The sequence below is a fragment of the Mesoplodon densirostris genome, chromosome 6 (genome assembly GCF_025265405.1).
Source record: "Mesoplodon densirostris isolate mMesDen1 chromosome 6, mMesDen1 primary haplotype, whole genome shotgun sequence".
Lineage (NCBI taxonomy): Eukaryota > Metazoa > Chordata > Mammalia > Artiodactyla > Ziphiidae > Mesoplodon > Mesoplodon densirostris.
In genome coordinates this window covers 21,359,629-21,384,432 of record NC_082666.1, presented here as the reverse complement: position 1 = coordinate 21,384,432, position 24,804 = coordinate 21,359,629, and the positions used below count along the sequence as shown (strand labels likewise).

General features: G+C 40.1%; 1 protein-coding gene across 2 annotated transcripts in view; it reads right to left on the bottom strand.

Annotated features, from left to right (window-relative positions):
• Positions 1-23,962, bottom strand: part of UNC13B (unc-13 homolog B) — a 220,811-nt gene extending 196,849 nt beyond the window's left edge. For both annotated transcript variants that reach the window (XM_060100767.1, XM_060100768.1), the window contains exon 1: positions 23,644-23,962. In XM_060100767.1, coding sequence (XP_059956750.1) covers positions 23,644-23,665 — 22 coding nt within the window. In that variant the 5' untranslated portion in view covers positions 23,666-23,962. The remainder of the gene's footprint in view (positions 1-23,643) is intronic.
• Between the last annotated feature and the right edge of the window lie 842 nt (positions 23,963-24,804).

Sequence of the window (24,804 nt, the reverse complement as noted above, 5' to 3'; positions counted from 1 at the left end):
CCATGGCCACTGAGCCTGTGCATCCGGAGCCTATGCTCCGCAACGGGAGAGGCCACAACAGTGAGAGGCCCGCGTACCAAAAAAAAAAAAGACACATTTAAGGAGGGCTTCCCTGGTGGCGCTAGTGGCTGAGAGTCCGCCTGCCGATGCAGGGAAAACGGGTTCGTGCCCCGGTCTGGGAAGATCCCACATGCCGCAGAGCGGCTGGCCCCGTGAGCCATGGCCGCTGGGCCTGTGCGTCCGGAGCCTGTGCTCCACAACGGGAGAGGCCACAACAGTGAGAGGCCCACATACCGCAAAAAAAAAAAAAAAAAAAAAAAAAATTCCCCAAACAATACTTTGAAAAAAAACCTTTATGTGTTAAATAATTTTCTAAATAAGAAATAATTTTCCATGTGCAATAACATTTTGAAGTAACAAACCAGCTTTCAATTTTATAGCTCTTGGAATAAAGACCAAATCTGTATAAATACAACAAAATCCAACAAGGCCAAAATATCCCTTATGACTTCTCCAAGGCTGTCTTTCTTTCAATGCCTATCTATGAAACAGGAGCTATGGTAGGCACTTAATCCTAACAACATTATAGAAAAATGTTTTTCAAACTTTTTTTTAGCCCAGCCTATAGTAAGAAACATATCTTACATTGCAACAAAGTTCCCATCTGCTTACATCCATTTGTATTAATACTATGAAACAAAAGTCTCACAGAATAATACTTTACCTTATAGCTGCAAATCTATTCTTTATCTTTTTCCCCTGATGCTGGTCACTCACTAAGCTGATTTCAAGACTAATGAATTGTACCTACACTTTGGAAAAAACACTGCAGTAGAGTGTACAACTTCCACTTTACATATTAACTAAAACAGAGGTTAAATAACTTACCCAAGGTCAGTGAAATCTGGAATTCAAACCCAGTTTCAAAAGCCACACTTATTGCAGTCCACAGCATTCTCCCTGCAATACACTATTAGTACTAAATCCACACCAACTGAAACAGCTAATGCATCAATTTATGCTCACATGAACGAAAGCAAAGCAAAATAAATTCTCTAAAAATATGGTGATATGATTAAACAAAAGTTGCAAACCAGTAATATACATATAATTTCATTCATGCATTATGTTCTTGGAAGAGTCAAATATCAGTGCTAATCTTGCAAGTTACTATGCTATTTATCATAACTTAAGTATGGATGAAGTATAAATATGCTACCCTGTCCTTGGAAAAAAATAACTTAATTTCTCAAAGAATCAAAAATTTACTTCCTGTGAGCTCCTTCTCAAACCAAAAGACAAACAACTTACTTACGTCAAACTTTAACTAACAAAGCCAATGACTAATTCTAAAGTAAATACAGTCCAGGTTATAACCGAGCATGTGCAAGTGTGCAAATGTATCTTTTTCAATGTTTTCTAAATAAATAAACCTCAGTTGGAATTGAGCTTACAACAATACACAACCAAATTTCTATGGTTACTATTTATCAGAAATAATTCCAGCTTGGTTATACATGGATAGCACAAGGTCAGTCTAGCCATCTATCCACCTAATTCCTCCATTAGGCAGCTCATTCAGGCTACAGTAGAATGTAAAGAAAAATTAGAACATTATTTGATTCATTTGGCTTAATGTTTTAACTTTAATACCTAAAATTATTATAGTAAAATCTCTTATTTTGCACATATATCATAACTACTTCTTGGTTTTTATTAAAATCCATTAAATATCCCACAGGGGAGCCCACAGGTTATTAATTGCTCATAAATAGCTGATACATACACACACTAAATCAAATCAAATGTTTATTGAGCATTACTTATGATGTGAAAGATTCTGTGGCCCTGTTTAAAATATCTCAAACTAGCTACAAGCTAGAATTCCTCATTAATATGTGTGTGCACGCACATCCACACATGCTTGTGGTATAGTTTTTAACAACTCCCTTCTCCAGCTGCAACAAAAAGTATAGACCTAGATCTCAAGAAAGGTAGAGAACAAGTTTTCTGGACGTTATGGAAATAGCATTTACAGATCATAGCAAGAAACACCGGTTAACACCCTGACAGGAGAACAGAGGTTGTAAGTGACTTTAGACTGGAGTTCTGCTAGAAATGTCTGGATCATTCCAACCAAAGCAACAGCTGCAACACCACAAAAACATGTTTTGCAACTAATCCTCAAATATCAAATACTGGTATCATTTCATTTCAATGAGTTATTATGATTTCATTACAGTGATCTCTTTTGTTTTTTTTAATATATTTATTTTTTTAATTTATTTTATTTTTGGCTGCATTGGGTCTTCGTTGTGGTACGTGGGCTTCTCACTGTGGCGGCTTCTCTTGCTGCAGAGCATGGGCTCTAGGCTCATTGGCTTCAGTAGTTGTGGCGCGTGGGCTCTAGAGCGCAGGCTCAGTAGTTGTGGTGCTCGGGCCTAGTTGCTCCATGGCATGTGGGATCTTTCTGGACCAGGGCTCGAACCCATGTCCCCTGCATTGGCAGGCGGATTCTTAACCACTGCGCCACCAGGGAAGCCCTAATTACAGTGATCTCTTAACTGTAAGCAGATCGGCATTATTGATGCAGCAATTAATACATTCCCTTCCTTGTCTATTTTGTTTTTTCAGAAACATTTTCGAATAGCTTATAAACTGCTATCACAACTTCAAATGAATCATTTACATTGGTACCTCTTAGCTTACTAGAGGTTTAGCTTACTAGACATTCTACAAGATCCTTTCCAGTTTCCAAAAATTAAAGATATAAACCCAGAGAGACCTTGTCAAGCTCTACTCTATATGGTAATATTCCACTAGGAAAAAAAAAGTCAGGATAAGTTGTATATAAAGTATGATGCAATTTTATGTAAAAGAAAAAGTTTATATATATATCTAAACATATACTACAGAGAAGAACAGTAGAATTATAATTTTAATTTTTCTCTTGATGTATTTTCCAAAATGTTTAAAGTGATCATATATTGCTCTTATAATAAGGAAAAATAATTGTCACCAAAGCTTTCCCTACCATTCCCCAGATGAAATCTGTTCCATTTTAGTTTTCCTCTATAATGTCACTTATCATATTCTGTTCTATATCACAGTTACATTCTCTTATATCTGTCTTCCCTATTAGAATGCAAACTAGTTGAAGAATGGACCGCATCTGTTTACCTTTGTAAGCAACATAATATAGTGTACACAATAACGCCTTATATGTGTTCTTTAAGGCTGTATTGTGCTTCAGCTGAAAACAGTTAAGGCATATTAAGCTAACTTCATAGAGAGAACAGGACAAACTGTGAACTCTAGTCTTCTTGAAAAAACTCCCAGGGCTTCCCTGGTGGCGCAGTGGTTGGGAGTCCGCCTGCCGATGCAGGGTACGCGGGTTCGTGCCCCGGTCCGGGAGGATCCCGCATGCCGGGGAGCGGCTGGGCCCATGAGCCATAGCCGCTGAGCCTGCGCGTCTGGAGCCTGTGCTCCGCAACGGGAGAGGCCACAACAGTGAGAGGCCACAACAGTGAGAGGCCCGCGTACCGCAAAAAAAAAACAAAAAAACTCCCACTGAATCCACAGCAAAAACTAATACATATACTAAATGCAAGCATGTACCAACATGAGTTCTCTTAATCAGATATATTCAAGGCTAGTAAATGTTAAAATTTTCAAGCATCAACTGCCTAAGAACAGCAGACCAGCACTTTGCCAGACCTAGCTAAGAAAGAAAGTCTACAATTTTATTTTTTAAGGTGACTTGGTATATAATATCCCAAGACAATGATTACCTTTCGCATTTTACATGAAAGGTGGCTGTATTCCAGGTAAGTTTTATATCTTAGGTCAGGCTTTATGAATAGCTTCCAGCTCCTAAATTTTTCAAAACAATTATACCTACCATTCTGCACTGTCCATTTTGTTTTATTTTTTTAACTGCAGAGTACTTTTATATTTACAGTCAATTTGACCCTCACTCCAACTGAGACTGGCACAAGTATTATCTTTACCATCTGACAAAAGATGATTGAGTGGAGAGACTTCTAGATAAAATTTTAGTCATTATCTAGTGAGACTCAAAACGGTTCTCCAAAATCCAAAGTCCTGGATTTTCCTATTCCACATTTCCTCCCAAGGGGGAAAAAAGGAGTTTAAGTTGTGAACACTATTAAACTAGAACCATAACGAACTCCCCAGTCTATAAAACACCTGCTATAATGTTGCCCCTGAATACATCCTAAGCAACAGAAACCACTGCTATAGTGAGACTCATTCACAGCCAATAGTGCACAAAGCCATTTCCCCTAAACATTATTTATAAAATAAGACTCTTTTCTTGCTCCAAAGCTGTATCTTATATATTAATTTTGTATTTTATGGTTTATAGTTAGGCAGAAAAATCTAAATTCAGCTCTACAGTACATAAAAGTACTAATTTCTGTGGACCCAGTGCCCTCATCTATAAAATGAGAATAATAAAGATAAACTAACAAGGTTATCATGAGAATTAAATTATTAATCTTATCTGCTTATTAGCAGACAGCTTGGCAAAGAGTAAGGGCTCATTAAATGTTAGCTTCAGTATTTCACTGACCTAGGATGGTGGGCATTTTCTCATATTTTAACAACTCTGAAATTAAAATGTGTCTTACAATCAATGATGTGTCATAGCTCAATCAATAGTATTTTTTCTTTCTTTTTTTTTTTTTTTTTTTTTTTGCGGTATGCGGGCCTCTCACTGTTGTGGCCTCCCCCGTTGCGGAGCACAGGCTCCGGACGCGCAGGCTCAGCGGCCATGGCTCACGGGCCCAGCCGCTCCACGGCATATGGGATCCTCCCAGACCGGGGCACGAACCCGTATCCCCTGCATCGGCAGGCGGACTCTCAACCACTTGCGCCACCAGGGAGGCCCCAATAGTATTTTTTCTTAATGGTACATAAAATTATGCTTCTTACAACCTCTGGCACCTTATACTTGATGAAATATAATATTATATTATATGAAATATATTGTAATGATGCTGCTGAGTAAACGTTTACCCTGCCACCATTCCTCTACCCAAAAGATCCACAAAAAATGGACCAAATCTACATCTCTAACCCTGATCTTCCAAGTCATGTTTCCTTCTGTGACACGTGGACAGATTGGCAGCAACTCAAATTTAACAGGTTCAAAACCAGTCATCAATTCCCCAGAAGCTGTTATTCTTTGTTTCCTATCCCAATTAATGACACCTTAAAGAAAAACCTGTACCTGAAACATTGTAAATCATCTATACTTCAATAAATAAATAAATAAATAAATAAAATATCCTATAGATATTGTTACATACCTACAAGTTCAAATATTAAAAATGTTTCTGCAGTTTAAAAAAAAAAAGAAGAGAAAAACCTGACTCTACCTTTACCTCCTCCCTCTTCCTCTCCCAGCTGAGGCCTTTCCTGTCTCTCAGTTGGAATCAAACACTCCATCTCTGCACCCGTTTTATTTTGTACCTCTATTTCAGAAATTACCAAACTGTATCTTGCAACACATTTAGTTGTACATATGGATGTTTCCCCATCTTGGCTCTCCGTTTCTTGAGGGCAAGGTCCATTTCTTACTCATTTTTATATACTCAGGGGAAATAGTTCAATGCCTCACCCGTAGCTAAGTGCTCAATAAATGTTTATGGAAGTGATCACATCCTCTTTGTTTATAAGTTTCAGAATATTTAAGCCTCCATAAAGAGAGAAAAAGGGACTATCCAAGAGTAAAAGTTCCTTTAGCTTACAAAGGAATTTCACACACATGATCTCATTTAGGGTTTAATTCTCAACTCCTAGGTATACTGAACAGATAGTAAAACTTCCTTTTTAAATTGTGGCTTAATAGTCAAGACGCTTGCCAAAAGTTTTCTGTGGTAGAAAAAAGAATTCAAACTCAAATCCAATTACAAACCCCATGCTTTCAGTTTATAAACTTTTATCCTTCTGCCCCTCCCCCTCAGTGTCATTCCCACTAATCTTCCACCCTAACGTGATCTACCAGGCCCTATAGTTGGGCCCTACCTATCTCCCTTGTCCTGACCCATGTTTTCCCTTCCTCTGAGCATACCAGCTATATTTGCCTTCTTTCAGCTCCTCCTTCTCACCACAAGGCCTTTGCACATACTATTTCTTCTGCCTAGAATATTCTTCTTCTTCCCTTGTCTCACTAACTCCTCCTCTTCTTCTAGATCTCAGTTCAATCTTCACTTCATTAGGCAATCCATCTCTGACCTGAGTAGGTAACTTTCCCTATCACATGGTCTCATAACAACACACACTCTCCTTTATAGCACAAATCATGGCTGTATTTTTTTCCTAGTTGTAATTTTACATTAATTTATATTATTCCTATTTGCTTAATGTCTAGCTCCCTCACTAGTCTATAAAACTTCCAAGAAGGCAAGAAATTTTTTAAAATCACAATTCTGCCCCAAGTACCTGGCACAATAGCTGTTGAAAGAATATCCTCAAGCTTGCTAAATCATCCGAACCCCCCTCACTTTCAGCTAATTCTTGCATTCTACTTTACAGAGAAATCAGTTATTTTCTCTCCGTACCCCAAACTCATCTTTTTTTTAAATTATGATTATTTTTTATATAGCAGGTACTTATTAGTCATCAAGTTTATACACATCAGTGTATACATGTCAATCCCAATCACCAAATTCAGCACACCACCATCCCCACCCCCCCAGGGTTTTCCCCCCTTGGTGTCCATATGTTTGTTCTCTACATCTGTGTCTCAACTTCTGCCCTGCATACCCGTTCATCTGTACCATTTTTCTAGGTTCCACATACATGTGTTAATATACGATATTTGTTTTTCTCTTTCTGGCTTACGTCACTCTGTATAACGATCTCTAGATCCATCCACGTCTCAACAAATGACTCAATTTCGTTCCTTTTTATGGCTGAGTAATATTCCATGGTATATATGTACCACATCTTCTTCATCCATTCGTCTGTCGATGGGCATTTAGGTTGCCCACTCAGCCAGTCTGTGTCTTTTGGTTGGAGCATTTAATCCATTTACATTCAAGGTTATTATTGATATGTATGTTCCTATGACCATTTTCGTAATTGTTTAGGGTTTGTTTTTGTAGGTCTTTTTCTTCTCTTGTGTTTCCCACTTAGAGAAGTTCCTTTAGCATTTGTTGTAGAGCTGGTTTTGTGGTGCTGAGTTCTCTTAGCTTTTGCTTGTCTGTAAAGCTTTGGATTTCTCCATCGAATCAGAATGAGGTCCTCGCTGGGTTGAGTAATCTTGGTTGTAGGTTCTTCCTTTTCATCACTTTAAGTATATCATGCCACTCCCTTCTGGCTTGTAGAGTTTCTGCTGAGAAATCAGCTGTTAACCTTATGGGAGTTCCCTTGTATGTTATTTGTCGTTTTTCCCTTGCTGCTTTTGTCTTTAATTTTTGCCAATTTGATTACTATGTGTCTCGGCATGTTTCTCCTTGGGTTTATCCTGTATGGGATTCGCTGCGCTTCCTGGACTTGGGTGGCTATTTCCTTTCCCATGTTAAGGAAGTTTTTGACTATAATCTCTTCAAATATTTTCTCTGGTCCTTTCTCTCTCTCTCCTCCTTCTGGGACCCCTATAATGCGAATGTTGTTGCGTTTAATGTTGTCCCAGAGGTCTCTTAGGCTGTCTTCATTTCTTTTCATTCTTTTTTCTTTAGTCTGTTCCGCAGGTGTGAGTTCCACCATTCTGTCTTCCAGGTCACTTATCCGTTCTTCTGCCTCAGTTATTCTGCTATTGATTCCTTCTAGTGTAGTTTTCATTTCAGTTATTGTATTGTTCATCTCTGTTTGTTTGTTCTTTAATTCTTCTAGATCTTTGTTAAACGTTTCTGGCATCTTCTCAATCTTTGCCTCCATTCTTTTTCCAAGGTCCTGGATCATCTTCACTATCATTATTTTGAATTCTTTTTCTGGAAGGTTGCCTATCTCCACTTCATTTAGTTGTTTTTCTGGGGTTTTATTCCTTCATCTGGTACATAGCCTTCTGCCTCTTCATCTTGTCTATCTTTCTGTGAATGTGGTTTTTGTTCCACAGGCTGCAGGATTGTAGTTCTTCTTCCTTCTTTTGTCTGCCCTCTGGTGGAAGAGGCTATCTAAGAGGCTTGGGTAAATTTCCTGATGGGAGGGACTGGTGGTGGGTAGAGCTGACTGTTGCTCTGGTGGGCAGAGCTCAGTAAAACTGTAATCTGCTTGACTGTTGATGGGTGGGGCTGGGTTCCCTCCCTGTTGGTTGTTTGGCCTGAGGCAACTCAACACTGGAGCCTACCTGGGCTCTTTGGTGGGGCTAATGACAGACTCTGGGAGGGCTCACACCAAGGATTACTTCCCAGAACTTCTGCTGCCAGTGTCCTTGTCCCCACGGTGAGCTACAGCCATCCCCCGCCTCTGCAGGAGACCCTCCAAGGCTAGCAGGTAGGTCTGGCTCAGTCTCCCCTGGGCTCACTGCTCCTTCCCCTGGGTCCCGATGCGCACACTACTTTGTGCCTTCCAAGAGTGGAATCTCTGTTTCCCCCAGTCCTGTCAAAGTCCTGCAATCACTTCCCACTAGGCTTCAAAGTCTGATACTCTAGGAATTCCTCCTCCCCTTGCCGGACCCCCAGGTTGGGATGCCTGACGTAGGGCTCAGAACCTTCACTCCAGTGGGTGGACTTCTGTGGTATAAGTGTTCTCCAGTCTGTGAGTCACCCACCCAGTAGTTAAGTACTTTGATTTTCTGTGATTGCACCCCTCCTACCATCTCATTGTGGCTTCTCCTTTGTCTTTGGATGTGGGGTATCTTTTTTGGTGAGTTCCAGTGTCTTCCTCTCGATGATTGTCCAGCAGCTAGTTGTGATTCTGGTGTTCTCACCAGAGGGAGGAGAGCACGTCCTTCGACTCCGCCATCTTGGCTCCTCTCCTCCCCACAACTCATCTTAACTTTCTCCTTCTTATAGATCCCTTCCCTTTGGGCTACAAACATTCAAATTTCCTTTTTCTTAAGACCACTCTCACCCCCTTTTTTTTTTTTTTTGGCCACACGCCTAGGCATGTGGAATCTTGGTTCCGCAACCAGGGAAAGAACCTGTGCCCCATGCAGTGGAAGCACTGGAAGCGTGGATTTTTTTTTTTTTAAGATTTATTTGTTATTTATTTATTTTATTTATTTTTGCCTGCATCTGGTTTTAGTTGCGGCACACGGGCTTCTCTCTAGTTGTGGCGTGCAGGCTCCAGGGTGCATGGGCTCTGTAGTTGTGGCATGCAGGTTCCAGAGCCTGTGGGCTCTGTAGTTTGTGGCACGCAGGCTCTCTAGTTGAGGCACGGGCTCAGTAGTTGTGATACGTGGGCTTAGTTGCCCCGCAGCATGTGGGATCTTAGTTCCCTGACCAGGGATCAAACCCGCGTCCCCTGCATTGTAAGGAAGATTCTTAACCACTGGACCACCAGGGAAGTCCCTCAACCTTTCTCTTTATTGCAAAACTTCTGAATGAGTAGCCTACACTTGCTGATTCCACTTCTTCACTTCTCAAATACTCTTAAACCACTTTAATATGATGCCTACTCTCACACTACTCTAATGAAACTTGCTCTAGTTTTCAAATCCAATGACCTTGTTTTTCTTTATTCTCAACCAGTATCATTCATTTCTATCATTTGATCGTTCCTTCTTGAAACTCCTTTTAGTCTAGGCTTCAGACACTGACACAGCACCTCCATTTTCCTACAGTTCTGACCACACCTCTCAATTCTTCTGCCCATTCCCATAGGTACAGCATTAGCTCATTTTTCTCCTCTATTATCCTCTATATACAATTGTATTCATGCTAATGGTTTTATTACCAAATACCTACAACTCCCAAAATTTATCTCTAATGCAGGTTTCTCTACTAAGCTATAGATCTACATTTTCAGGTACCATTTTCAAGGGTGATCTGCAACAAGACAAATACTTCCCAACTCAACATATTTTATAAGTAACTTATCTTACAGACACCATGAACTCAACTGAACCTAACAACTGTCCTTCCTCTATTTTCTTCCTATTTTCTTCCTCAATTGAGAAGTCTAGGATGACTTCCTGACTTAGATAAATAGATGTCACAGAGCAGGATGAAGATCATTAACACTATTTTCATATTAAAATAGGTGCTCACTCAATGCCTGGGATAGTGCTAATCATCTTCCCAATTATCTCAGCAATACTTTGCTATAGCTATTTTGACCATCTCTAGTACTACTACCTTAGTACAAGCCTTTATCCATCTCTCACCTGGACACTCCAAGTGGACCCCCTGCTTCCACTGTTGCTAGCCATGGCTTCCCACTCCAGTCTATTCACCACAAACTGGACATTTGCAAAATATAAATCAAAGCATCTTTGATTTATAGTCTCTGCCTGCCTACTGGAAGAGTTTATACCACTCTTCCAATAACCCCTTCCGTTTCTCCTTCACCTCAAAATATTTGCTTCCAATTCACTTTGCATGAAAAACTTACCTCAGGTCTCTGATTGATGGTTCCTTCTCATCAATCTGGTCTCAGCTCAAATGTTACCTCCTCAATGAGGCCTTCCTTGAAAATCCTCCTTCAAGTAGCTCTCCCACTCAGATCACTCTCAATCCCTTTATCCTACTATCTTATCGTCACTGTACTTATCATTGCCTGAAATCATATTATTTTTTATTTGTGTATCTCCTTTTAATAGGAGCTTCATAAATACTTTGAATGGATGTATAAATTTTAAAGATGTAGAAATTAAGGTTCAATGATGTTAAGTAACATATGTAAGGATATACAACTTATAAGTGGTGGAGCTGATATATTCACCAACTCAGGTCTGCCTAAAACCAAAACTTTTAACATCTACCCTATATCACACTAGTAAAGCATAGTAAGAGTAAAAGCCAGAAAGACAGACTGGGGAATATAATCAGATAGTCAGATAATGAAGTTTGAAATTATAAAAGCAGAGCACCATTCCAAGGAGTGACATGCTCTATGACGTGATCATGGGTTTAGATGGCTGAAATGAGGTGGACAGAGGTTTATATCTGTATCATTCACTGCCCTCTCCTTGGCAACCAGACTTCTTGTATCCATTGGCAACCAGACTTCTTGTATCCATTTGCAGATGAAGGCTCTACAAATCTGGCTCATAACTAATACAGTAGACAGAAACAGAAGTGAGCTAGCCCTTTGAATCATCTTTATCCCACTTTGAATCACATGTAAAAGCAATTACCTTCCCACTGCCCAGCCCCTCCTTAGTTGCCTGGCAGATCTTCCTCATTCATGGCCCTCTGGCCTCTTCTCAATATCACTCATAGTAAAACACTATGGAAATTAATAAAGCAAACAGTTGTAAGAGAAAATTAATAGCCTAACACAATCCACAGGCCTATTTGTTCTCCAGTCCCAAATAAGTACTAAGAACTAAATGGACAGAAATGGAAGAAGTAATAGAATTTAAAAAAAGATTTTTCTTTTTGGAAAGCTGTACTTCCTAATGATTAAGAATTGATTTTTCCCTATTTTATATATTTAGCAGAATACAGTTTGTATACATACACCTTAACACAAACTTTCTCCTGTCACATTTTTACCACATATTTTATCACTATGGGGTTCACTAGCACAAAAAAAAGAAGCCCTGATGACTCTTTTTCCTTTTATGTCATGGGCTGCTCTCAAATGTTTAGTGGATAGTTGCTTTTGGAGATTACACCTGAGAATTACCAGTTCATTTTTACTGAAGAGACAAATAGAAGAATGAAACAATTTCCTTTATGAAGCTGAACACAAAATTCTACCACATGCCTACATTTTTATTTCATTTCTCAGTAATCACAGAAAGGATCACAACAAAGCATGAAATGCAAAGCTGGTTATCTAAGCTTCCTCATCAGAAGCAGCTACACCTAAGTATTCTATACAGAAGGAAATAAGTTATTTTTCAATAGCCCTAGGAAAATGGAGCTCACTGCTCTTCTGTGACAGTTCAAATCTCATCAAAAAATTTGGTCCCTTAGTATCCTCCAATAGTTACCAATTAGTTGCTGTTGTTTTCAGTATTATGAAGTCATGGATTTAAGCATAGTTGATATGCTTCAATTCTTGTGGTTGTTATCCTTATTGATATTGCAACTTGCCCATCTTTGGCCATTAGGAGCCTCTCACTGATAGTATCTTGATATGTATCTTTTCAGCCTTTCCCCCCATATAGTTACATACCGTTTGACCATTCTCGTCACCCCTTTTTTCTTTTTTAATTGAGCTCCATTTTCACATGCATTTTCTCATGTCAGTAATTATTTTTTACTTTTTTATCTTGAAATTTCAGACTTACAGAAAAGTTGAAAAAATAAAAATATGTTAAGTGATCTCTTTAGAAAATGATATTCTTTTTTTTTTTTTTTTTGTGGTACGCAGGCCTCTCACTGTTGTGGTTTCTCCCCTTGCGGAGCACAGGCTCCGGACGTGCAGGCTCAGCCGCCATGGCTCACGGGCCTAGCCGCTCCGCGGCATGTGGGATCTTCCCGGACCGGGGCACGAAGCCGTGTCCCCTGCATCGGCAGGCGGACTCTCAACCACTGCGCCACCAGGGAAGCCCAATGATATTCTTTTTTAAAAGTATGTAATGCCACTAAGTTCAGGGGCTATGCTGTTATCTTGTTCAGCATCATAAACATGAACTCAATATTTCTTTCAAAAAATGAGGGCCACAAATGATGTGAGGCATCATTTTGAGCATAATGGATCTCGTCAGGTCATTAAAAAAAAAAAAAAAGACATTACCAAGCCTACAGGATTAACATGTAAAAAGTATGTATTAATGCCTGTGAAGTGGTTTGAGAACCTGGCCAAATTCCCTTTTTTTAAAAAATGAATATTAGGAATACAGTTGCTAGGGGGTAGATTTTGGAAAACTGTTTTATATTATCAGCTACAGTTGAACATAACCAATGACCAAGAAATTTTAATCCCAATATATATATATCTATCAAATATACATATAAAGGTAGGACTAAAAGATACAAAGTACATTTGGAGTGGTATTATAAAATCATAGTCCAAGATGGAAAACAAAAATGTCCAGCAAAGGTAAATAAACTGTGGCATATTCATACAATGAGATACTACACAGTAATAAAAATAAACTACTGCTAAATGCATCAAGAGGAAGCATCTGACAAGCATAATGTTAAGCAGAAGCAGCCCAAAAGAAATATTGTATAATTCCACTTATGAAAAGTACAATATGTCAATAATACCTCAATTTAAAAAAGCTCAAAAACAGGCAATGCTATGAACCTAAAACTGCTCTTAAAAAATAAAGTTTATTGGGCCTCCCTGGTGGCGCAAGTGGTTGAGAGTCCGCCTGCCGATGCAGGGGATACGGGTTCGTGCCCCGGTCTGGGAGGATCCCATATGCCGCGGAGCGGCTGGGCCCGTGAGCCATGGCCGCTGAGCCTGCGCGTCCGGAGCCTGCGCGTCCGGAGCCTGTGCTCCGCAACGGGGGAGGCCACAACAGTGAGAGGCCCGCATACCGCAAAAAAAAAAAAAATTAAAAAATAAAAAATAAAGTTTATTAATTTAAAAAAAAAAGCTAAACTACAGTGTTAGAGTAGGATAATGTTACCTTTGGGAAGATGGAAGGGAGTAATGACTGAGAGGAAGGTTACGGTGGGCTTCTGGAGTGTTAGTAGTATTCTATTTCTTGACCTAGGTGGTGGTCACATGAGTGTGTTCACTTTGTAATAATCCAGTGAGTCATACAGTTAAGATTTGTGTATTTTCAAATATAAACTCAAAATGGATTAAAGACCTAAATGTAAGGCCAGACACTATAAAACTCTTAGAGGAAAACATAGGCAGAACACTCTAGGACATAAATCACAGCAAGATCCTTTTTGACCCACCTCCTAGAGAAACGGAAATAAAAACAAAAATAAACAAATGGGACCTAATGAAACTTAAAAGCTTTGGCACAGCAAATGAAACCATAAACAAGACAAAGAGACAACCCTCAGAATGGGAGAAAATATTTGCAAATGAAGCAACTGACAGGGGATTAATCTCCAAATTTTACAAGCAGCTCATGCAGCTCAATATCAAAAAAACAAACAACCCAATCCAAAAACGGGCAGAAGACCTAAATAGACATTTCTCCAAAGAAGATATACAGATTGCCAACAAATACATGAAAGAATGCGCAACATCACTAATCATTAGAGAAATGCAAATCAAAACTATAATGAGGTATTATCTCATACCAGTCAGAATGGCCATCATCAAAAAATCTACGAACAATAAATGCTGGAGAGGCTATGGAGAAAAGGGAACCCTCTTGCACTGTTGGTGGGAATGTAAATTGATACAGCCACTATGGAGAACAGTATGGAGGTTCCTTAAAAAACTAAAAATAGAACTACCATACGACCCAGCAATCCCACTACTGGGCATATATCCTGAGAAAACCATAATTCAAAAAGAGTCATGTACCACAATGTTCATTGTAGCTCTATTTACAATAGCCAGGACATGGAAGCAACCTAAATTGTCCACCAACAGATGAATGCATAAAGAAGCTGTGGTACATATATACAATGGAATATTACTCAGCCATAGAAAGAAACAAAATTGAGTTCTCTGTAGTGAGGTGGATGGATCTAGAGTCTGTCACACAGAGTGAAGTAAGTCAGAAAGAGAAAAACAAAGACCGTATGCTAACACATATATATGGAATCTAAAAAAAAAAAGGTTCTGAAGAACCTAGGTGCAGTACAGGAATGCAGACGTAGAGAATGTCCATTCTTGAGGACACTGGGAGGGGGAAGGGTAAGCTGGGACAAAGTGAGAGAGTGGCATGGACATATATACACTATCAAATGTAAAATAGATAGCTAGTGGGAAGCAGCCATGTAGTACACAGAAATCAGCTCGGTGCTTCGTGACCACCTAGAGGGGTGGGACTGGGAGGGTGGGAGGGAGACGCAAGAGGGAGGAGATATGGGGATATATGTATATGTATAGCTGATTCACTTTGTTATAAAGCAGAAACTAACACGCCATTGTAAAGCAATTATAGTCCAATAAAGATATTAAAAATATAATAAAATAATAAAATTATAAATAAATAAAATAATAAAATTAAAAAATTAAAATGAATGACTAATCAAAAAAAAGATTTGTGAGGGCTTCCCTGGTGGCGCAGTGGTTGAGAGTCCGCCTACCGATGCAGGGGACACGGGTTCGTGCCCCGGTTTGGGAGGATCCCACGTGCCGCGGAGCGGCTGGGCCCGTGGGCCATGGCCGCTGGGCCTGCGCGTCCGGAGCCTGTGCTCCGCAACAGGAGAGGCCACAGCAGTGAGAAGCCCGCGTACCAAAAAAAAAAAAAAAAAAAAAAAGATTTGTGCATTTTAATATACATAAGTTATAAGTCAATTAAAAAAATTTTAATATACAACTATCAAATCTTCTCTGAATTTTATTAAAGACAGTCCACTATAAGGTATGTATAAAACACCTCCCAAACTTAAAGAATCTTGCTTTAAAAGTTAGAAAAAATAGTGCAGTATTTCCCCGCTCTAGCAGGAACTTAACTTACTCTGCTTATCCCAAACCAGACCTAATAATCCTAATGGATTCTGAGTTTATCTAAGAAAGGAGATATTTTAAGACCTATGTAGATTGCTTGGGCTCTTATCTACTACATAACAAGCACAGAGAAGGTACTCAACAAATATTTACTAATGATACACAGCCCAAACTTTAAACAAACTCACATAGCAAAATCTGAAATACCTAGCACTGGTAAAATAGGATAAACACTCAGTCTGTTGGCCTAGAGTGCAACTTCCAGAAACCCCACCACTAGAAACTAAAAAAATCACAGAATGTACTGCTTATAAGGAAGAACACAATTTATGACACTATCTTTGGCAGAGGAAATTGGTCCTTTCCCCCTTCTGCCTGGCTCAGACAAGGCACAATCAACTTCCTGATGCCATAGCTAAGCAAAAGACACCCAGAAGCAACTCTGCCTGTGAGGGCAGGGACTACTTGAACCATGATGTGATGAAAACCTAGCAGCAAGGATTTAGCTGAGGCAGATGACAATGTTGGAGAAATAAGATGAGAAGAAAGCACTTGACCAACCTGTTCTTATACCTAAAAACTCTAAAATCATTACTATTCCTACTTTCCAGAGTGGTAGTAAATCAAAATATATCTTTGGAGTCTCCCCAGGCTAGAATTAACCCACAATCAATAAGTGTCCTGAGTGTCCATCAGAGTTCACCTCCTAAGAGTTTCCCAGTAGTATTTGTTCAGTTAGTTAGATGGCTGATATGTAATGATAAATTATGATAAGCTTTTCTAAGGGCAAGTCACAACATACATTGACTTGGTATAGTTCTCATCGCTAGTGACATTGCTTTGTTCTGTTTTAAAAACACAAGTAATAAATGTTCAATATAGAAAAAATAATTTTTAAATAATACAAAGAAGATAAACAAGAAAAGTACATGAAAATCACAGGTCAAACTTAAAAGAGCTGAGGTCTTTGGTATTTCTGGTAGGCATAAAATATTACCTACTGGTGAAGGACCTGCTTCTAATAGAGGATTATTGATATGAGAGATGCTGAGGCACTTGGTTTGCTAATGGGTCCAGGTGAGTGTAATTATTGTGCCAGGAAAATAGCAATGAGCAAATCACACAGAAAGACCAGGTGGAAAGCTGACTGGCGATCTCCAAACATAATAAAACCATCTATAGGGATGTTCATTGTAGCATTGTTTATAGTAGCAAAATTATAAATTATATTGTTTATAAAGGCAAAATTTATAATAGCAAAAAAAATTCTGATCATCAGTATGAAACTGGTTAAATTATATATGCTCATATAAGGGAACAGTACTCCATAGGCATTAAAATGAACGATTTAAACTCACATAAGCTGATAGGAGGGACCCCCCTCATGGTCCAAGGGTAAAGAATCCACCTTACAATGCAAGGAACACAGGTTCCATCCCTGGTCGGGGAACTGAGATCCCACATGCCACAGGGCAACTAAGCCCTCGCGCCACAACTACTGAGCTCACGTGCCTCAACTGGAGAGCCTGAGTGCTGCAAACTACAGAGCCCACGGGACCTGGAGCCTGCACGCCACAACTAGAGAGAAGCCCACGTGCCCCAAGGAAGAGCCCGTGTGCCGCAACTAAGACCTAATGCAGCCAAAACTAAATAAAATAAATAAATAATAAATCTTTTTTTAAAAAGCTTATAGGAAAATATATCATTAAGCTTTTTAAAAAGTTGAATAATATTGTATACCTCCAACTGTAGAATCTGTATACTCATACCTAATGAAAATTTCTATGAAGGCCAAGAAAGAGTAAACAGTGGTTACCTCTGGGGAGTAAGAATAGGGAATGGAGACAGGAGAACTTTTTCCTTTCATTTCACATCCTAAATTTTTTGAATTTCTTATCATGCATATATATTATCTCTACAATAAAAACAAAACAATGAAAGCAATGAACAAAAAACTTAACAATGGTGTTGAGTGGGTGGTAGGACCATGATGATTTTTATTCTCCTTTTTACACTTTTCTGCATTTTCTCAATTTTCTATGATTAACAATATATTAGCATATATTGCTTTTTATACCTCCAAGACTATTATCTTGTTTTTGATTTTTTAACAAGTCAAGTGTAGTCACTTCTGGTTCAAATTAGGGAGAGAAATCCAGCGCTCAGTTATAAATACTGTAGCAATTACAAAGAAATATGGAAAGACTCAATTCTCAAAATGCTTATTTGTTTGGAGAAAATAGTCATGAACACCAAGACAACAAAAGTTAAAGAAAATCATTGATTTAATTTACTGGAGTTGCTTATGTGGTACTGGCTCCTATGGAAGCAAAAAGATATCAGTATTGTGAAGAAAGCTGTGCCAAATGTTTGAAGAAAGACTAAGTGAATTCTATAAAAGGGCGTTTTTTAAAATTCAAGTCTAACCTCCCACTCAACGTCAAAATTCCTTTTACCACTCATTCAGTCTCTGCTTAAAGTATCCTATGTCAAAAAATCCTCAAAAGTAGTCCATGCCATTAGTTACGAACAACTCTGTTAAAGTTCTTCCTTATGTTAAGCTAAAATATAATTTCCTATCATTTTCACTGGTCAACTTGTCCTAGTTCTGTCCCTTGGAGTGATAGTTTAGACAATTTTCATTTACTATTATGATCCTCCCCCCTCTTAAATCTTCTCAAGAACTAAACCTCTCAATTCCTCAAATGGTTTCTACACCATTATTCTAATTATTCTTCTCTGAAGAAATTCCAGTTTCTCAGTGTGCCTCTTAGAATCAAATACCCTGACTGAACACAAAATTCCAGAACTGATCTGACTAGTGCTTTTATCTCCTTTGTTTGGGTCACCATGAGCACAGAACAGACTAGTTGCTAGGCGGTATACAATTCATTGTCAATTTAGTGGCACTGTTCAGACCATAAGTAATTTATGTTTTAAGGCATTTAAGAGTTTAAAGAGTGTAAAGGAGAAAGATCACTGTGGACTGAGGAACTGAGGACATTTTCAACAACAAAAGTAGACCGTAAGCTGGGAAAGGAAGAATACTTTTTTTTTTTTTTTTTTTGCGGTACGCGGGCCTCTCACTGTTGTGGCCTCTCCCGTTGCGGAGCACAGGCTCCGGACGCGCAGGTTCAGCGGCCATGGCTCACAGGCCCAGCCGCTCCGTGGCATGTGGGATCTTCCCAGACTGGGGCACGAACCTGTGTCCCCTGCAGAGGCAGGCAGACTCTCAACCACTGCGCCACCAGAGAAGCCCAAGAATACATTTTTGATAAGCAGAAAACATGAAAAGACTATTTCAAAGAGTATAAATGTGGAACACTGCCAAGGCAGGAATGAATCAAGTTAGTGCTAATAAGGATAGGCAAGAACATAGGACCAAAAGGAGGACTGGAGTCAGACTATTGAGAGCCCTTAACCTGCAGGGAATAGGCATGATTAAAGGGTTAGACCAAGAAACTGACTTCTTGATTGAGATATCTGGAGATGATTAAATCAATACAAGTTTGCCAAATTCTACATCAGGTTAAATACTGTTTGAAATTTTTTTTCTAAATTGAGGTATAATTTACAATGTTGTGTTAGTTACAAGTGTACAGCAAAGTGATTCAGTTATAATATATATGTATTCTTTTTCAGATCTCTTTTCCATTATAGGTTATTATGAGATATTGAGTATACTTTCCCATGCTATACAATAGGTCCTTGTTGTTTATTTATTTTATATATAGTAGTGTGTATATGTTAATCCCAAACTCCTAATTTATCTCTCTCCCCCAATCCCCTTTGGTAACCATAAATTGTTTTCTATGTCTGTGAGTCTATTTGTTTTGTAAGTTCATTTGTATCATTTTTTTAGATTCCACAAATAAGTGATATCATATAGTATTTGTCTTTCTCTGATTTACTTCACTTAATATGATAATCTCTAGGTCCATCCATGCTGCAAATGCCATTATTTCATTCTTTTTCATGGCTGAGTAATATTCCATATTCTGTGTGTGTGTGTGTGTGTGTGGTGTGTGCGTGTGTGTGTGTGTGTGCGTGCATGTGTGTGTGTATACATATATATCTCACGCCTTCTTTATCCATTCATCTGTCGATGGACATTTAGGTTGCTTCCATGTCTTGACGATTGTAAATAGTGCTGCTATGAACACTGGGGTGCATGTATCTCTTTGAATTAGTTTTCTCCAGACATACGCCCAGGAGTGGGATTGCAGGATCATATGGTAACTCTATTTTTAGTTTTTTAAGGAACCTCCATACTGTTTTCCACAGTGGCTGCACCAATTTACATTTCCAGCAACAATGTAGGAGGGTTTCCTTTTCAACACACATTTTCCAGCATTTACTGTTTGTGGACTCTTTAATGATGGCCATTCTGACTAGTGGGAGGTGATACATCATTGCCGGTTCTTTTTTTTTTTGATTGATTGATTGATTTCTATTTTTGGCTGCGTTGGGCCTTTGTTGCTGCATGTGGGCTTCTCTCTAGTTGTGGCGAGCTGGGGTTACTCTTCATTGTGGTGCGCAGGCTTCTTATTGCGGTGGCTCCTCTTGTTGCAGAGCATGGGCTCTAGGCATGCAGGCCTCAGTAGTTGTGCCTCGATGACTCTAGGCATGCAGGCCTCAGTAGTTGTGCCTTGTGGCTCACAGGCTTAGTTGTTCCGCGGCATGTGGGATCTTCCTGGACCAGGGCTCGAACCCGTGTCCCCTGAATTGGCAGGTGGATTCTCAACCACTGCGCCACCAGGGAAGCCCTATCACTGTAGTTTTGATTTGCATTTCTCTGATAATTAGCAATGTTGAGCATCTTTTCATGTGCCTATTGTCCACCTGTATAGCTTCTTTGGAGAAATATCTGTTTAGGTCTTCTGCCCATTTTTTGATTGGGTTGTTTGTTTTTTTGTTATTGAGTTGTATGCGCTGTTTGTATAATTTGGAAATTAAGGTATTGTCAGTCACATCGTTTGCAAATATTTTCTCCCATTCTGTGGGTTTTCTTTTCATTTTGTTTATGGTTTCCTTTGCTGTGCAAAAGCTTTTAAGTTTAATTAGGTCCCATTTGTTGTTTACTTTTACTTCCATTACTCTAGAGAAAAATATTGCTGCAATTTATGTCAAAGAGTCTTCTGCCTATGTTCTCCTCTAAGAGTTTTATAGTATCAGTCTTACATTTAGGTCTTTAATCCATTTTGAGTTTATTTTTCTATACGGTGTTAAAGAATGTTCGAATTTCATTCTTTTACATGTAGCTGTCCAGTTTTCCCAGCACCACTTATTGAAGAGACTGTCTTTTCTCCATTGTATATTTTTGCCTCCTTTGTTGTAGATTAATTGACCATAGGTGTGTGAGCTTATTTCTGGGCTTTCTATCCTGTTCCATTGATCTATATGTCTGTTTTCGTGCCAGTACCATACTGTTTTGATTACTGTAGCTCTGTAGTATAGCCTGAAGTCAGGGAGCATGATTCCTCCAGCTCTGTTCTTCTTTCTCAAAATTGTTTTGGTTATTTGGGGTCTTTTCTGTCTCCATACAAATTTTAAGGTTTTTTTGTTCTAGTTCTGTGACAACTGCCATTGGTAATTTGATAGGGATTGCATTGAATCTGTAGATTGCCTTGGGTAGTATGGTCATTTTAAGAATATTGATTCTTCCAATCCAAGAACACAGTATGTCTTTGACTACATGGAAAAAGTTTCTAATTCAATTCTACTCCAAGATGAACTGAAATTGAGTTGTTATATAATATCATTACACAGGTTTCTTTCTGAATATAAACAACATTCCTAACTGCCAAAATATAATACAAGGAATGTCACTTTAAAAGGATTTATTGGGCCTCCCTGGTGGCGCAGTGGTTAAGAGTCCGCCTGCCGATGCAGGGGATACGGGTTCGTGCCCCGGTCTGGGAGGATCCCATATGCCGCGGAGTGGCTAGTCCCGTGAGCCATGGCCGCTGGGCCTGCGCATCCGGAGCCTGTGCTCCGCAACGGGAGAGGCCACAACAGTGAGAGGCCCACATACCGCAAAAAGAAAAAAAAAAAAAAAAAGATTTATTTTTCAGCTCAGTGCTTTGTGATGACCTAGAGGGGTGGGATAGGGAGGAAGGGAGGGAGGCTCTAGAGGGAGGGGATATGGGGACATATGTATGCATATGGCTGATTCACTTTCTTGTACAACAAAAACTAACACAGTATTGTGAAGCAATTATACTCCAATAAAGATCCATTAAAAATAATAATAATAAATAACAAAAAAATTTTTAAATAAAAAGATTTATTTTGATCCATTTCTGTAAGTTTCCCCAGCATGAATACCTTGCCATTTAACATGACTACTTCTGTACAAGGTAGCCACTTGTTTCCATAATTAATAATCTTCAGGATCTACATTCAAAAGACAATGACCTGCTGGTCTCCAATCCTCCAGGTTCAAAAGGAGAAATATGACTAATATAACATTAAAGAGAAAGAGTTTAGTTGGCTAAACAGAATTTCTAGAAAATGAAAGCTTCCTGATATTAGAACAAATGAAAACAGCAGCAGCTCCTTCTCTAAAGTTTAAATTCGATTAAATAGGAATTTCTGGTTCAATAATGCTCCTGCCTGAAGAATCTTTCATAAGGGCTACTTCTGTAATATAGTGTGGCAGTAGAGATTTAAACTGTCCAATAGACATTGCAAAACCCAACCTCTCCCAAATCCTGCTACTCAACAGCAGGGATCTAAAGGAATAAATAGATTCCCAGCTGCTGAGAGAAAATGTCTTACTAAAAGCAAAGCAAAATTCTCATTAATGAAAAATCAACCATGAAAGAAGAAAATTTCTGTGTATCTCATAATCCCTGGAAAGAGCCAAATCCATTTTGGGTTAAAGCAGATTTAACAACAGTGGAAGGGAAGAGAGGAAATCAGTTCCATTTGCCAGAAGCTGGGGGAAACGCTTAACAGAGATCACAAACAACAGTGCTTCTAATCCACAGAGCCAAAAGAAACATGAACTCTACCCAGTAAAAGGTGCCAGGAAAAGGTTCTTGTGGATAAATTCTCTCACTCACAACGAAGCCACCTTATTCCACCTAGCTCAACACAGATATGATAGGCTGTAACTTGAATTTCCCAAGATCAAATTCAATGGGTAATCCAAACCCTGCTTTTTCTGATCAGATAATCTCTAAAATCACAGTCCCTGCATTCATTCAAAACCAGCATTGAGCTTCTACTACGTCAGGCACCCGGAACACAAAAACCATTAAGAAACAGTCTCTACCCTCATGGAGCTTAGTCCATGCACCTTGCCTCATCTTAAACCCCAAAGCTCTCGCCTTAAAATATTTTCTTAGGTGGGTCAGTGGAAAAGCAATAAAGGACTTCACCTTCAGTTACTGTGATAGAAGTAAATAAATAAATCATACTTCTTATGCTCTGCTCCGAAAGGAGAGAAGCCGACACACCTTTCCAAGTCGAATATGAGCACATTCTTAGCCTAGAACCCACAGGAGGAGCAGGGGACAAAGACAAGCAATAGATGGGTGCAAGCCAAGAAATACGCTGGAAGAAGGGATGTGACAACTGTACCACTACACGTTCAAAGCGTGATTAAAAAGAACCTGCTACTAAGCCGACTGAGGTTTTACGGTGCAGGGAGAAGGAAGAAAAGAATAGGGGGCTGCCCGCTATGAACAGACACCAACTATCCACGATCCCTAGCTCGTCCACTCTCGCTAGAGGAGAGCATCAGACACTGTTTAATAGGATCTGGGCCTGCCAGCCAACAACACTGTCACATGGCCACCGGAACGGAGAGCTAACAGTCCCTCATAGGAGCATGAGGAAAAACAAGAGAGAATGGAAAGAACTCTTTAAATGTTCAAAAATGAGTTAACATAATGGTTCCCCGAGGCACGGATGGGACGTAAAGTTTGGAAAAGGTGGTAACCCGACGCCCACTGGAAGCCCGTGGAGACCCCAGGGCGACGTCCGCCCTTGCACCCCAGTCCGCGCACTCACCGCGCACACAGAGCAACGACATGGCCGAGGCGCCGGCGAGCCTCCGCCGCGTCCCAGCACTGCCGCCGCGGCGGGCCGCTCCCTCTTTCCTCTCAGCAGGTGCGGCAGCTGTTGCCGCTATCGACCCCACGGGTCTCGCCGCTCCTCATGGTCCCCTTCGCAGGCAGCCTCCCGCCGCTCCCTCGGACCCGCTCCAATTTTCACCGTCTGAGCGGGCTCCCGATAGTGGTGAGTACCGGCCGGCAGGCGGGAGACTGGGCGCGGCACCGCGGCGCCATCGCTGAGAGGCAAGAGCTACCGGGACACCCTCCCCTCACTCCAGCCGGGATCCAGGAGAGCGCCGGGACAGAGCCAACCCGTTGCGCCCCGCCTCCCAGCCAATCAACTCACGCCCAGTCCGCCGACCCCGCCCCTTCACGGGTACGTAGGAGGTGGGGTCCCCTTCCGCTTTTCTTAGTGAAAGAATGAAGGCAGCTCCGCACGCTAACTAGGCTTACTGCAGAGAGGGACGGGCTTCCCCCACACCAGTGTGGGGCGGGAATTGAAGCCTTCTGCCCCTCTCACGTGGGCGGGGCTTCCACCCAAGAACAGATTCTTTTCATTGAGAATTTCTATCGGACTTCCTTCTGAGTCTATCCCTTGCAGCTTACTGTAACAATTTTAAAAGATCGTACCACACTTTGCTGTATACCTGAAACTAACATAATATTGTAAATCAACTATACTTCAATTTTTAAAAATGGACTTTAACAAGAAAAAAAACCTTTTGTAACTTTGTATGGTGATGGATGGTAACTAGACTTATTGTGGTGATCATTTTGCAGTGTATACAAATATCAAATCATTATGTTGTACACCCGAAACTAATATAATGTTATATGTCAACTATACCTCAATAAAGAATGGGCTACTGTGCTTCCCTGGTGGCGCAGTGCTTAAGGATCTGCCTGCCAATGCAGGGGACACGGGTTCGAGCCCTGGCCCGGGAAGATCACACATGCCACGGAGCAACTAAGCCCCTGCACCGCAACTACTGAGCCTGCGCTCTAGAGCCCCGGAGCCACAACTACTGAGCCCACGTGCCACAGCTACTGAAGCCTGCACACCTAGAGCCCACGCACCACAAGGAAGAGTAGCCCCGGCTCGCCGCAGCTAGAGAAA